The sequence below is a fragment of the Mobula birostris genome, chromosome 9, assembly GCF_030028105.1.
Source record: "Mobula birostris isolate sMobBir1 chromosome 9, sMobBir1.hap1, whole genome shotgun sequence".
NCBI classification, from domain to species: Eukaryota; Metazoa; Chordata; class Chondrichthyes; order Myliobatiformes; family Myliobatidae; genus Mobula; species Mobula birostris.
The window spans coordinates 63311835-63327417 of NC_092378.1; the positions used below are offsets into that span (position 1 = coordinate 63311835).

General features: G+C 40.8%; 1 protein-coding gene across 2 annotated transcripts in view; it reads left to right on the plus strand.

The window, feature by feature from the left end:
* Nucleotides 1-15583, plus strand: part of LOC140202806 (host cell factor 1-like) — an 83157-nt gene that overhangs the window by 35870 nt on the left and 31704 nt on the right. For both annotated transcript variants that reach the window (XM_072268180.1, XM_072268181.1), the window contains exons 13-20: nt 621-757; nt 1399-1549; nt 3598-3821; nt 5816-6059; nt 8179-8339; nt 12036-12426; nt 13919-14185; nt 15385-15470. In XM_072268180.1, coding sequence (XP_072124281.1) covers nt 621-757; nt 1399-1549; nt 3598-3821; nt 5816-6059; nt 8179-8339; nt 12036-12426; nt 13919-14185; nt 15385-15470 — 1661 coding nt within the window. The remainder of the gene's footprint in view (nt 1-620; nt 758-1398; nt 1550-3597; nt 3822-5815; nt 6060-8178; nt 8340-12035; nt 12427-13918; nt 14186-15384; nt 15471-15583) is intronic.

A 15583-nucleotide genomic window follows, 5' to 3' on the forward strand; every position in this document is an offset into this window, starting at 1 on the left:
TACTCGCAATCTGTGGAACCCTAGTTTTTGATATCTCTGCTGAGCAATTAAAGAAGTCATTTACCTGGGGCCCTTAAAACTGTACACCTCAATTAAGTTGCTTTTTACCTTTTCCAAAGGAAACCCCTAATTTATCCAATCGTTTTTCACTAATTAAAATGTTCATTTCTGGCAACTACCTCACATATCCTATCACCCCGTCCAGCACAAAATCATATCTTTGCATGAGAAGTAGACATGTAGATATTCACCGTTTCAATCTGTTCCACTGGAGTGTTTTATGCTTAACTGAATGAAGACACAACTTTGACAAATACACTAGATCCTGCCTTAGTGATCCACTTTGCTTTATATAATGTTTGTGTGTGTGTGTGTGTGTGTGTGTGTGTGTATACGTAGTAATTCTATGTATTGCATTGTACTGCTGCTGCAAAAAATAAAACAAATTTCATGACATATGTGAGTGATAATAATCCTGATTCTGATACGGGTCTCTATTGTGTACTGAGAGTGGGAAGAGGGCAGGGGTAGGCGAATCATGGTTGCGAAAAGGGAAAGGAAGAGGGGAGAATTTGTAAATTATAATTCCTTAACAGAATCACTAATGCGTTTTATTCTAGGTGTGAATGTTTCTCCAGCTATGAAATCTCCAATAACAATCATTACAACAAAAGTAGTCACATCTGGAACAGGAACACCTGCCAAGATCATTACAGCCGTGCCAAAATTTACTGCAGGACAGCCTGGTGTGACGCAGGTAGTGCCTATTTGATTAATCCTGAAGCTGTATTTGTGTATAGTCCCATTCTTCTTCCATGTTATGCCTGTTCCTCCTGTTTCTTCAGACTCCGCAGTTGAAAACACTTCCCAATGGCATTATGAATTGATTTGGTCGCCTTCAGCATTCTTAAGACTATGTGGAAAATCACTTGACTACCATGCTGGGTCCTAATTTCTGGTCAGTCATGTTACATGCTCAGATAAGACCTTAAGACATTGGAGCAGAATTAGGGCATTTGGCCCATCAAGTCTGCTCCGCCATTCTATCATGGCGGACTTATTATCCCCCACCCCAACCCCATTCTCCTGCCTTCTCCCCGTATCCTCTGATGCCCTTACTAATCAAGAAACTATCAACCTCCACTTTAAATATTCCCAGTGACTTGGCCTTCACAGCCGCCTGTAACATGATCATTAGTAGGATGCATTTTATTCCAATCTTGGAACTCCTTACCTATCAATAGTAGAAAGAATACTTTCATTGATAGCAGAAGTTCAAGGAAGTGGCTACCGGCAATTTTTCTAAGTCATTTTTGGGATGGAAAGTAAATATTGACTTGGCCTGTGACAGTTGTATCCTCTAAATGAGTAAATTTAGAAAAAAACACTTTTTTTTAGGTTGTTCTGAAGACGCCTGGAACACCTGGTACCATTCTACGAACTGTTGGTGGAACTCCAGTAACAGTTAGTGGAGTCAGACTCGTTACACCTGTCACTGTATCTTCAACCAAGCCTACAGTCACAACATTGCTAGTGAAAGGGACCACAGGTACTTTTATATAACATTTCTTTGGATCTTTCACAATTGGGTACTTTTACAGTCAACTGTGTGCCTACTTCTGTCCTATGAGGATAGGTTGAGAAGTTAGTGCTTTTCTCTTTGGGATGAAGGAGGTTGAGAGATGACTTACAGAGGTGTACATGATGATGAGGCATAGAGTGGATAGCCAGAGACATTTTCCTAGGGCAGAAGTAGCCAATACAAGGGGCAAAGTGTCCAGACGAAAGTAAGGGGGATGTCAGAGGGAAGCTTTTAACCACAGAGTGGCTGGTGTTTGAAACATGCTGCCAGGAGTTGTGGTAGAGGCAGATACATTAGGGAATCTTAGGTAGGCATATACATGAATGAAAGAAAAATGGAGGACTATATGGAAGTGAAGTTTTCTGATGTTAGTGTGTTAGAGTTGGCACAGTATTGTGGGCTGAAGGGCCTGTCTTGTGCTATACTGTTCTATGGTCAATGCTGTAGTTGTGTAGAAACCATAGAAAAGCATTTTTAAGCTCCGTGGTCTTCTATATTTGATTGCATGTAAGTATGACAGATCCAAATTGGATTTAAGACTCCATGTTATAAGAAGTTGTTGGATCACCTTTCGAAATTTGGCCCCAATTGGCATTTGTGAAATGATGGGTTTCACTGATGAGGGTAGGTTGGTAGATGGTGCAGGAGATGAACATATCCATTATATTAAACGAGTCTTAAAATAAAATAGAAGCATTGCGAAGGAGGAAATGGCTTCTTTTCTATTTATCCCACTCCTGTGTTTATATGAATTGCAACAACAAAGTGGCTTCATAGGGAAATAGGATTGTAAGAGAGTTTTTGGCACGTTGGCTTTCATAAATCAGAGTATTGAGTTCAGGAGTTGGGATGTTATACTGAAGTTGTCTAAGATATTGGTGAGGTCAAATTTGAAGTATTGTGTGGAGCTATGGTAACCTACCTACCAGAAAAATATCAATAAGATTGAAAGCGTACAGAGAAAGTTTACACGGATATTGTCTATACTCAAGGATCTGAGTTGAAGTGGTTGAATAGTAAGGGCTTTATTCCCTGAAGCATGGTAAAATGAGGGGAAATTTGATAAATGATGAGGGGTATAGATTGGGTAAATGCAAGCAGGCTTTTTCCACTGAGGTTGGGTGAGACTAGAACTAGTACTGTGTAGAAGTCATAAGCACATATAGCTATGGTGCCTGAGACTTTTGCACAGTACTGTACTAATTTTGTATATGGCACTGTACTGCTGCCGCAAAACAACCCACAAATTTCATGATGTGAGTGATGATAAACCTGATTCTGATAATGGGTCTGTATTTTGGACTGTGAGTTGGAAGAGGGTAGGGAGAAGGAAATCATGGTTGGGAAAATGGGAAGGAAGAGGGAAGTTCCAGAGGGACATTCTGTAATGATCAATAAACCAATTGTTTGGAATCAAATGACCTTGCCTGGTGTCTCAGGGCCGGGTGTGCCTGCACCCATGCCACCCCCACCCTGGCACTTCTTCTCTGCCACCGGTCCCACACCCTCGCCATTCCCAATATTTCTTGCTCCCGCCAGATTTACAAACTCTGTCTCCACTCCTCGTTGACAAACACAGTACTGTGCAAAAGTCTTAAGCACCCAAGCTATATATATGTGCCTGAGACATTTCTACAGTACTGTAGATTAAGGGTGGGTGAAAAGATGAAATACTTAAGGGGAACCTGAGAGGGAGCTTTTATTACTTGAGGTGGTGCGAGTGTAGAATGAGCTGCCAGCAGAAGTGGTGGATGGGGGTTTAATTGCCCACCTAAGAGAAGCTTGGGTAAGTACATGGATGGGAGGAGTATAGAGTGTTATGGTGCAGATGGGACTAGGCAAAATAACTGTTCGGCACGACTAAATGGGCTGCAGAGTCTGTTTCAGTACTGTAGTGTTCGGTGACTCTAACTGAATTTCTGACTTGTATTTCACCTTAGGGTTCTGTGCTGCTTAAGAGTTTCTTCAAGGGTGATTTAATAGCTCTTGACATGTTCTAATGTATTTGCTTGCAGGTGTTACCTCACTAGGTACTGTGACTGGTACAGTATCTGCTGCCCACTCAGCAGTAACTAATCTTGCATCATCCAGTTTCACAACACCAGCCACTGCCCTGACTAGAGTAACAACACTGGCCACCCAGGGGATTAGTACAACTATTGACCCCTTGGCTACAGCAACAGCAGCATTAATGGCTACAACAGGAGTTGTCTCAAGTCCCTCTGTAGTTAATACTGAGGTAATTGGTTTACTTTATCCGTTGTTTCCCTGTGTACTTTCCTAATTTTTTTATAATTTAATCTCAATCTCACTTTATATCCCTAATTTTTCCTCTTCTACTTCCTCCTTGCCCTCCCACCTTTAAGCCACCACCACTACAACTCCTTTATTCTCTCTCCCTGGCCTTGAGAAAACGCTTCTCATCTCCTTGAATGGGTGTGGATTCTGCCTAGGTATTGGATTCTGGAACACCTGTCATAAACCTATCTGCTTCTTCATTCTAGCCTCGTAGATTTCCCTTTATACCCAGGCTTTGGTCACTGCTAACATTTGCCTTTGTTGCGTGAATTATTTTTTTTCTACCGCGCAGTATAATTTCAAGTTGGTGTTACAGTTTCAGTGATTTGCTTTTTTTCCTCAATTTGAATTCCTTCTATAATATCTAGGTTGTATGAGCTAGGGGTTTTCCCTTTGGAGTTAGCGAGGATGACAGGTGACTTGTTGGAGGTGTACAAGATGATAAAAGGCACAGATTGAGTGGATAGCCAGAAACTTCTTCCCAGGCCAGAAATGTCTAATACGGGGAGGCATAATTTTAAAGTGACTGGAGGAAAGTATAGTGGGGATGTCAGAGGTTGCTTTTTTTCACACATAAAGTGGTTGATGCATGGAACACGCTGCCAGGGATGATGATAGAGGTAGAGTTAGATACACTAGGGACATACAAGAGATTCTTAGATAGGCACATGGATAATAGAAAAATGGAGGGAAGTAGGTTTAAAAGGGTGGCACAATATCGTGGGCCGAAGGGCCTGTACTGTGCTGCAGTGTTCAGTGTTCTAACCTGTAACCAATGTCCTCAGGAAAAAAAGCTCTTGCATATTTGCTTTCCTGTTCCCCTTTTCCTAGCTTTGGGGCAGTGTCTTTTTCTAATCTATCCCATGTATATGCTCTGTATTTCTTCCTAATCTGTTTTATTTCCATTCTTTCCATACTTATACCAAAAGCTTTTGGAAACACATCTATTTAGCTGTGTCCTCTGTTCGTTTGTTTGTTCATTCATTATGTGTGGTGTCCCCCATAACCTTTCTGAAACTCCATCATGGTTTCTATGGAATGTTTTATGATGTAGAATTATGTATACGTAACATATTTTAAAATGGTGTGCTTTGACATTACAAATACATTCTGAATCAATAGACAATAGGTGCAGGAGTAGGCCATTTGGCCCTTCGAGCCAGCACTGCCATTCACTGTGATCATAGCTGATCATCCACAATCAGTATCCAGTTCTTGCCGTATCCCCATAACTTTTGATTCCACTATCTTTAAGAGCTCTATCCATCTCTTTTCTTGAAAGCATCCAGAGACTTGGCCTCCACTGCCTTCTGGGGCAGAGCATTCCACATATCCACCACTCTCTGGGTGGCAAAGTTTTTCCTCAACTCCGTTCTAAGTGGCCTACCCCTTATTCTTAAACTGAATCAAAGTGAATAGATTTAGCAAGTTGTTTAAAATTTATCTTTCCAGTTGGAGCAGAGATGTTGAAATAAAATTGCTAACGTTATGACTCTGGCTTAAATAAGGGTTTGTCTTTGGCGCAAGCAATCCTCATTTTGATGAAAATATTCTTCAAAATGAATTTGTTTATAGATTTTAGTACGTTTTCAAGATTTTTGTCGAATTTTTTTTTTACAGTAAAAGCATACAAATAATCGGGAGTTATTCCTTAATGTTCACACCATCAAAGTTCAAAGTAAATTTTATTATCAAAGTACATATTTGTCACCATATACTATACAGATTCATTTTCTTGTGGGCATTCACAGTAGAAACAAAGAAACACAATTAAGTCAATGAAAAATTACACTCTAACAAAGCCAGACAAACAAGCAATGTACAAAAGATGACAAATTGTGCAAATACAAAAAGAAAAACTAATTAATAATAAATAAGGTGTTAAAGTGTTCATATTACAATACTTTATTACTGCGTGTATTTTGTGTTTGACAGCCCATATTTGTAATTTCGGAAGCAGTTTCCCCTCAAGTAACCAGCTTGGTTACACACACCAGTGACAGTCAGGTACCAGTGGCTGTAGAACAACCTGCAGCTGTAGTAGTTGCCTCAGAGAACAGCATACAGACTGCAGATCAACAGATTCATCAAGCAACAGAAGAGCCTGCCCATGAAACTACGGAGACAAACACCACGAACACGGCTACCTCCAGCACAGCAAACATATCTTTGAATCAAGGTGAGTGGATGAAGTAGAAGTCAATTGAGTGGCCATAAAGGAAGGATATATGGTAATTAATAGTTGTCAAGTAAATTTGCTGAACTACTTTCCGAAACAAACATGGTCAACATACAGTGAACTATTGTTTCTTGTCCAGGCTACTTCACAGATGCAACAGATAATTTTCCTTACAACATAAAACAAAGCCACTTCACACAGATAGTACTAGAGGTCAGAATTGAACCTGGGTCAGTGGAACTGTAAGGTGGCAGCAGCAATATTAGTTGCATGATTTTTCCATCCTATTATTTTTGAAGCTTTTATTCATTAGTTTTCTGGAAGAAATTGTGTAAAGCTCACAATATTCCAAATAGAAACTGTATGTCGCTGATGCAAGATGTCAAATGTGAATGGAACCATCTTTTACTTTTTCTTGAAGTTTCTATTTGCACAAGAATTTTTGATTTTAGCTGAATGTCACGGAGCAATACAGCATGGATACAGGCCCTTCGACCCTAAACCTATGCCGTCTAGTTTTGGAGTCCCCTACACTGTTACCATTAGCCTTATCCATGCCTGTTATAATTTTAAGCATTTATAAAAGGGTGCCCCTCATTCTCTTGCGCTGCAAGTGATAAAGACCTAACCTGGCCAGCCTCTCCCTCAGGCCCTCTAATCCTGGCCACATACTCATAAATCTTCTCTCCATTTTAACCATGTTTCCTGTAATGGGGTGATTGAAAACTGTGCACAATACTCCAAGTGTGGCTCACCAACAACTTGTACAACTGCAACATAATGTCACAATTCCTCTCCTCAGTGCCCTGACAGATGAATGTCAGCATGCTAAATGCATTTTTCACCCTGTCTACCTATCATGCTGCTTTCAATGGATTATGCATTTGTACTTCTAGGTCCCTCAGTTCCATAACACTCCCTAGTATAGGACCTATCCTGTTTGATTTTCTAAAATGCAGCACCCGACTTTCAATCTCTGTATTAAAATCCACTTGCCACTCCTTGGCCTACTTCTGTAACATGTCAAGACCCCCCCCCCCCCCCCAGTAAACCTGCTTCACTGTCAACAACACCTCCTAATTTCATGCCATCTGCAATCTTACTGATCAAGTCTTGTGCGTCGGAATTATTTATATAAATAAGGAATAACTAGTGTCCCATCACCAACCCCTGCAGCACACTACTAGTCTGCTAGTCACTGGCCTCCATTCCAAGGAAGAAACCGCCTTCAACCACCACTCTCTGCTTCCCACCTCTGAGCCAAATTATGAATCCACGTAACTAGCTCTCTGGATTCCATAGGAACCTAACCCCTCAGACCAGCCTACCATGCAGTCCTTGTCAAACACCTTGCTAAAATCCAATTAGACAACATTCACTGCCCTATTTTCATCTACTTTTTTTGGTTGCCTCTGCAAGGTTCGTTAATCGGGACTTTCGACACACAAAGCCATGCTGACTCCTCCTAATCCTGCCTCTCCGAATTCCCTTCAGTAACTACTCCACTTCAGTGTTCTCTGAAGGATATCACAATCCATTTGTCCTAGTAATGCAAGTTTTCCTGCTTGGGTGCACTGTAAACAGTAGCAATAACTTGCATTTATAGAGTGCTGTAAATGTTGAAAGCTAAAACATGGGATTTTCACAGAAATGTTATTTTAAAAAAGGAGTCAAATGAAATAAAACAAGTAACCAAAAACCTGATCAAAGGGTTCGCTTTAACAACATTTGTGAATGAAGGGGAATTGGAGATGTGGAGGGGTTTTGGGTAGAGAATAGTGTGGAAACTAAGCAACTTTCTATAATTTTTCTTCTTGTTTTCTGTTTGGTTGTAGCTAAAGTATAATAAACATTGAAGATGGAGTTTGGAAACTTCCTATAAAAAGGCAATTCAAATAAATTGGGGTGACGTTTATTTTGCATCTAGAAGTTCAGTATTAGTGTTTACAATTTTACAATTTTACGTGACCATGAAAAATGCAGTTTCCTTGGTCTCAATAGGATGTTTAATCACAACTATTAATCTGTTGCTCTTGATCCGTGCATGCCAATGGTATTTAACCTGATGTCCTTTTTATTCCGTGTTATGTTTTTTCCTGTTGGAATTTGCCTATCACAGTTCAGCCACCAGACACAAATAACAATGGTTTACCAGAAAGTGTTCACGGGGAAACAGCAACTGCAGGAACAACAAATACTGCAACCACCGTCTCAGCAGCACATACTGGAGCAGTAACCTCTGTCACACAGTCCACACCCACTCCAGGACCTTCATTGCAGGTAAGGAAAGCAAGTGATTTGGTTTTGACCAGCGCAGCAATAAATATTGTTCTTTTAGCTGGTTTTCTTATGTTCAACATATAAAATGATACTTGAAACTATAGTGCTCTGCGCTTCTAACTTGCTAATAAGCTAATCTTTGATTTGCAATTTTAATCATTAAGGCTCTTCACTGGGATCTAGCTTTATGAAATTATCAAAGAACAGTACAGCACAATACAGGTCCTTCAGCCCACGATGTTGTGTCGACCCTTTAACCTACTCTAAGATCGGTCTAACCCTTCCCTCCCACGTAGCTCTCGATTTTTCTTTCATCTGCCTGCCTAACTAAGAGTTTGTTAAATTTCCCTGTAGTCCCTACCTCTATTACTATCCTTGGCAATGCATCATACACTTATCATTCTATGTTTTAAAAAAAACTGTACTGGAAGACCTGGGGGTATTCAAGCTTGTGTTAGTTACCAAGAAGCATTCACATGCCAAGCAATAACCATTTGTAACAAGTGAGTCTTAACCACCTCCCATCGTATCGGTGTCTCTACCAGATTCCTGTCGTAAGTATCCTAGGAGTCTCATTCAGCAACACTGGCCGCAGGGGCGCTGTGGCTAATAGAGGAATTTAGCAAGCCGGGTCATCTAGGTCAATTCCAAATGGCTTTGCTATCATCTGCTATACATACAGAGATGTAGTTCCGTGGGAGAGTGCATGCTTTGCAGGTTCAATACCTGTCATCTCTATGACCCGTAAGCCAGCACTATTATGATGTACTGTCCACTTACCTGGACAATATTTATTTATTTAGAAATGCAGTTTTTTCTGGCCCAATGAGATCGTGCTGCTCAATTACACTCATGTGACTAATTAACCCACTAGTTACATTTAGCTTTGGACTGTGGGAGGAAACCCATGTGGTCATGGGAAGAATGTACAAACTCCTTACAGACTGTGGTGGAATTGAACTCGGGTCAGTAGTGTTAAGGTAACCAACATAGTCCATGACAAAGCAAACCATTTAAGTTAGCAACACACACAAAGTACTGAAGGAATTCAGCTTGTCAGGTAACATCTATGGAGGGAAATAAACTGTTGACATTACACGCCAGAACATTGACTGTTTACTTCCCTCCATAGGTGCTACCTGATCTGCTGAGCTCCAGCGTTTTGTGTCTGTTGCTCAAGATTTCGAGCATCTACAGAACCTCTTGTGTGTCTGTGAATTTAAATAACACCCCTTTAATCGCTTAACTGTTTCCCTTCCAACACTGCTGTAAATGTAGCTACTGTAGGATGTATCCATGGGTATATTGATGCAAATCACCAGAGTTTCATCAGCAGCTGCTGTTGGGCCAATAAGCTCCACCAACTGGAAAAAATCAGTATGCAGCTGTATAGTAATAATGTTGTTATCAGCTTCCTCAGTCAGATTACACATAACCCACAAAAAACACAAGATACTCAGCAGCTCTGAGGAGGGAAATACAGTTGACATTTCAAGTTAAAGCCATTTCTCTGAACTGAAAAAGTAAGAGAATGGACGTGTTTGAATGTGTAGAGAGAGGAAAGGTGGAGAGAGTAAAAGGACTGCCCATGTTAGGATGCGGACCAAAGCTAACAATTTAAAATCAGTATTTGGAGATAAAAGGAAAGCGAGGTGTGAAAAGTATAGCCACTGAGAGTTGGCTGTAGCTCTGAAGTCCCCGTGTATCCAGAGCAAAAATAAAAATATCTTGGAGTTCCTCACTTTGTCAAACAGCTTCTGTAGAGAGAAAAGTAAGAATAAAAGGTATACCCACCTGAGGATGCAGACCAAAGTTGTCAAGGTAGCAATTTAAAATCAGTATTTGGAGATAAAAGAAAACTGAGGCACAAAGGGTATAGCCACTTATAATGTTTCAATAGGTTCCCCCCCCACCCGACCTTTCCAGCTTTTGTCTCCTTCCTTTCCAGTCCCGATGAAGGGTCTCAACCTGAAACATTGACTGTTTATTGCCCTCCATAGATGCCGGCTGAGTTCCACTAGCATTTTGTGGGTGTTGCTCAAGATCTCCGGCATCTACAAAATCTCTTGTGTTTAGGTATAGCCACTTCTGCTGAGAGAGGAAATTGGTAATTGGGGAGGGTTTGGGCAGTTAAGAAGTTTGTCTGAAGCCATTAAATTTATTATTGCTCCTTCTGCCTAACTTATGGACACCCCATACATAGACGTAAATTGGTGGGATGGATTTACCAGCTACCATGGAGCTATAGGCAACTTTTTGCTGGATGGGAGTAGGGCATTTCCATATGTCTTCTAGAGTGATCAAAGCCACTGGGCTGCTTTTGTGTAGTCTGAAAGGATAGCTGCTAATGGTGGTCTCACTACTGGAACTTAAATCTTCTCTTTCTGACCCAACTAAAATTGATACATGTCGTTTTATAAGTTTATCTGGTCTAGGTTGTTTTTAATTTGGCGTTGCTCAATTCATAATTGTCTGGTCCACCATTTTTATTACGCAACTATAACTTGGTCTTCTTGCTGCACTATAACTTGCAAGAAATTCGGAAATTGATGGAGACGCCAAGCACATTTTCCTGTCCCCTCTCTGCTTTTCATAGGGGTTACTTTTTCAGTGACTCCCTTGTCCACTCATCCCTCCCCACTGAACCCCCCTCAGGCATTTACCCTGCATCCGTGCTAAATGCTACACTTGCCCCTCCACCACCATATAGAGTCCCAAAATGGACAGGGCTTCACATATTAATCCATCATTTATTGGTGTCATTTAATCCAATGCAACCTTTTCTACATTGGTGAGCTGACACAGATTGGAGGATCAGTTTGTCAAGCTCTTTCATTCTGTCCGCCATAACAACCAGTATCCCCTGATGGCAGCCATTTAAAATGCCACTTTCCATCATAACACTGACATGTCTGTACACAGCCCTCTCTACTGCCAAGTTGACGCTAGGTATAGATTAGAAGAACAGCGTCTTGTATTCCATCTTGGTAAGTTCCAATCTGATGGTGCCAGTATTGATTTCTCTTAACTTCTGGTACTTACTCTTCTGTGGTTTCTATGCACCCGACCCCACTTGTTTTCTCTTATCCCTCTAGACCTTTACCCCTTCTCCTATCTATCTCGTGCCCTCACGAACTGCCCTCATCTACACCTTCCTCACTCTGGTTCCCCAACCCCATTTCCTTTATTCCGTGGTCAACTGCCCTATCAGATTCTTGTTCTTCGCTTCTTTGTCTCTTCCACCTATTGCCTCCCAGCTTCTCACATTATTCTCATTTTCCTCCACCCTCCCACCTACCTACATTACCCCACTCACCTGAATTACCTATCACCTGCCAGATCATGCGTCTCTTCCTCACCCAACCTTTTATTCTGGCTTCTGCCCTCTTTCTTTCCAGTCCTGATGGAGGATCTCAGCAGGAAGCATTGTTTATCTAATCGTAGAGTACAACAGCATAGAATCAAGCCCTTAGGCCCATCTAGTCTGTGCTGAACTGTTATTCTGCCTAGTCCTGTCAACCTGCACCTGGACAATAGCCCTCCACACCTCTCCCATCAATGTACTTATCCAAACTTCTCTCCATAAATGCCTCCAACCCTCCAGCTTTTTGTGTGTTGCTCCAGAAAGTGTTGGAGTGTATTACCTTGTACTAGTGATGTGCTTTTATTCTTGCCTTCTCACTTTCCAATGATCAGGCCATCTCAGCGGGATCGGAGATCACTTCAAGCAGTAGTTCGACTTTGTCAGATTCAAGTACATCACATTTGGCACCTGCTACAGAATCTGCTCAAGATCCAGGCAGTGCAGAACATCAGCCGTCATCTGAACAGACGTTAAAGACCTTGGAGAATGCATCGATCCCACAGCTGACTGAGAGCCGGCAACCCGACCTGTCAGAGGCCATCCTAGACCCACAGGAGAAAGTGAAGAGTGACAAACCGCAGGAAGCACTGAACCAGAGTCTCGAGCAACACCCTCGTACCACTGTGACTGAGCCTTTTGTTGCTGAAGCTAAACCAGTGGACAATATCCAACACACAATGATTGCTGGAAATGTTCCAGTGTCCTTACTGCCAAAAGCTACAGGTAAGGATTACCATTTTTATCGAAATAAATGTTGTTCTTAGTTAGATTCTGTAAGAATTAAACATAAAGATGTTGCTTTAAGTAAATTAACTTTTGAGTTAATAGTGTGTAACACTCAGAATTTGATATTGGCAGCTTTAGATGCAGTGCTATCCTTGCTATTAAATTAGTGCTGCCTCTTAAATGTTACTGTGATATCTGCTTCCACTCTCTGCCCTAGAACTGTGTTCTGGGCACCTACCACTCTATTAATTAAAAAAAAACTTGCCTCATCTTCTTTAAACTTTTCCTCTCTCACCTTAAAGCTATCTCCCTAGTATTTGATATTTCCACCTGAGGGAGGAGTGTGTGTAAATAAAACTGACTGACTGCCCCACATATTTTGCATACATCTATCAGGTTGTGTCTTTGCCGCTGAAGCTTTAGTGAATACAACCCAAGTTTGTCTAATCTCTCTATGTGGCTAATACTCTAAACCGGCCAACATCCTGGTGAACATCTGTTTCACTCTTTCAAAGGCTCCACATCTTTCTTGTATTGGGCTGATCAGAACTGCACATAATGCTCTAAATGTTGCCTTCCTGAAATTTGATTACTGCGAATTGTCATCTTTTATACTCGGTGCCCCAGCCATTCAAAGCAAGTATACTGTATGCTATTTCTCTGCCCGTTGCCTACCTCACTATCCACAACTGCCAAGGGTCCTGCCGAAGGGTTTCGGCACAAAATGTTGACACTACTTTTTTCTATAGATGCTGCCTGGTTTCCTGTTGAGTTCCTCCAGCATTTAGTGTGGTTTGCTTGGATTTCCAGCATCTGCAGATTTTCTGTCGTTTGCCACTGTTATGTTGTGTGCAAACTTGCTACTCAGCTTCACATTTTTGTGTAGATCATTAATCACAAAAGCACTATTCATTGCAGAACACCTCTGGTTACAGTCCTCCTGGCAGATTGACACCCCTCCATCACTACCCTATCTCTTCTGTAGCCAAGCCAATTTTGAATTTAGTCTACCAATCTTATCTGCCCTAATGTTCTGGATCAGCCTACTGTGAAGGATCTTGGCGAGTGCTTTACTGAAGTCCATGTTGGCAACATCCACTGCCCTACCTTCATCAACATCTTCATCACCTCCTCAAAGAAAACTCTTTCAAATTTATAAGGCAGGATCTCTCCGGTACAAAACCATTCTGATTAATGCCTCATGAGTCAGTGCTCAATATTATTTTATTGTGCTAGAGCCATTAATTCTTTATACATTTGATTTTAAAGCAATTCAACCTAATATGATAGGCTTGTTGTGTATTTTACAATTTCTAAAATGTATTATTTATTTTGTTTATACTACTGATAGGTTGCAATTGTTTTATCTGAGAAATTATATTTGCATGAGTCAGTGGCACCAAATTTCTCTTGGCGTAGCTTACCAGGATGTCTTTTTAATCTTGCAGAATGATTAATCTCTTCAGAAGTGTTTGTTTTAATGTTTTAGAGTACAGTAATGTAAAGCTTCCAATGGAAGACACTACTTCAGAGACTGGTGTGCCTAATGTAGACTCTACACAGCACTTGCAACAATGCCAGCAACTTGTGGCTCAGACCCCAGAGAAACCAGCACAACAAGAGGACCCACTGCAACCTCCAGTGCAGCTGAGCACTCCTCAAGCAGTAACGATGAGTCCTACTGAGACAAGCATACAAACCAATGTGCAACCCCAGGTTACCAGTGCTGTGGATGCTCATCAATCCACCACTTTAAGTACGTCCAACCAGCTAAAATGTTATGCATATTCTTTTTGTATATCCTCTTCAGTATTTGTCATTTTGAGCAGCAGACTGCCCTTCTCTATAAAGTGTGGTCTTTAGCAGTTAAACCAAGGATATGCACTACAGCCAAGCCCATATAGTTTGCACAAGTTCATCAAAAGCAGTCTATTAACTTTTAAGTTTTCAGAAACAGGTGGCTAGACATTTAAAAAAAAATCTACTGGAATTACATCTGATGCAAACCCAAAGCTCAGTGAGACCATATATTCAATGTAATCTCATGTACCTTGGCTTCTGTGTCAGTTGACAGCAGACAGCACAAAAGCATATCGATTACTGTAAAGTTTTACCGGTCACCTGTAAGATAGGGTTTCACTTCTCGCCACAGTCTGTAAGGAGTTTGTACATTCTCCCCATCACCACATGGGTTTCCTTCAGCTGCTCTGGTTTCCTTCCTTGTTCCAAAGGCGTAAGAGTGTAGGCTACTAAGTTGTGTGCATGCTATGTTGACGCCGAAAGTGTGGTGACACTTGCAGACTTCAGCACGGCTCTGACTGTGACGCAAATGACACATTTCACTGTATGTTTTGGCGTACATGTGACAAATAAAGTTAATCTTTTTAAAATCTTTTAACATTGGTCTCCTGAGTTAAACCAGTGGTATTGGATTGATGTGCAGCGGCAATGCAGTCTATAATATTATCACCTTGTTTACCATCCGGCGTAGGAGCCACCATTTAAAATTCTTTGAATTCTCTTTTAATTTTACACCTTGGTGTGACTCATTGTTTATATTCATGTAAATTTAAATAAAAATGATAATTTCAATACATAGCTCCACCATTGAAGCAGAAAGAAATTGCATATGTTATAAAAATTGCTTTATACCTGTAACTTAGTTGCTTCTTACAAATGCAGTGGAAGTTGCCTTTAATGTGTGAGATTGTTTTATGGGAGATATTTATAGAATATGTCATTGGACTCACTTTCCAACATCGTATTAAGGTTGCAATTACTGTACCATGAGCTTTGTGTCAAAACTGTTTTTTTTAGAGTGGAAATGTTTGTGTTCTGCTATTTTGATGGATACACAATTTCTGCATGTATCAGCTATGTCAGTAATTCAACAGATAACTGATTAATTTGACATCCAGCATACAGGAAATAAATTTGTAGGTCTTTTATTTCCAGGTCCTGCCTGTTCACTTCCATCATCCTCCACCACGGCAGCTGTGTCACCAAATGAAGTCTCTAATAGTAATCCAGTAGCAAATGGGGTAAATAGTTACTATTACTAACTCACCTACAATTCTACTGATTTATCAGGTCACCTGAGTCAATAGATCATTTGTCGCCACTGTAGAACAAATGAACTTGCGTGATTATAATA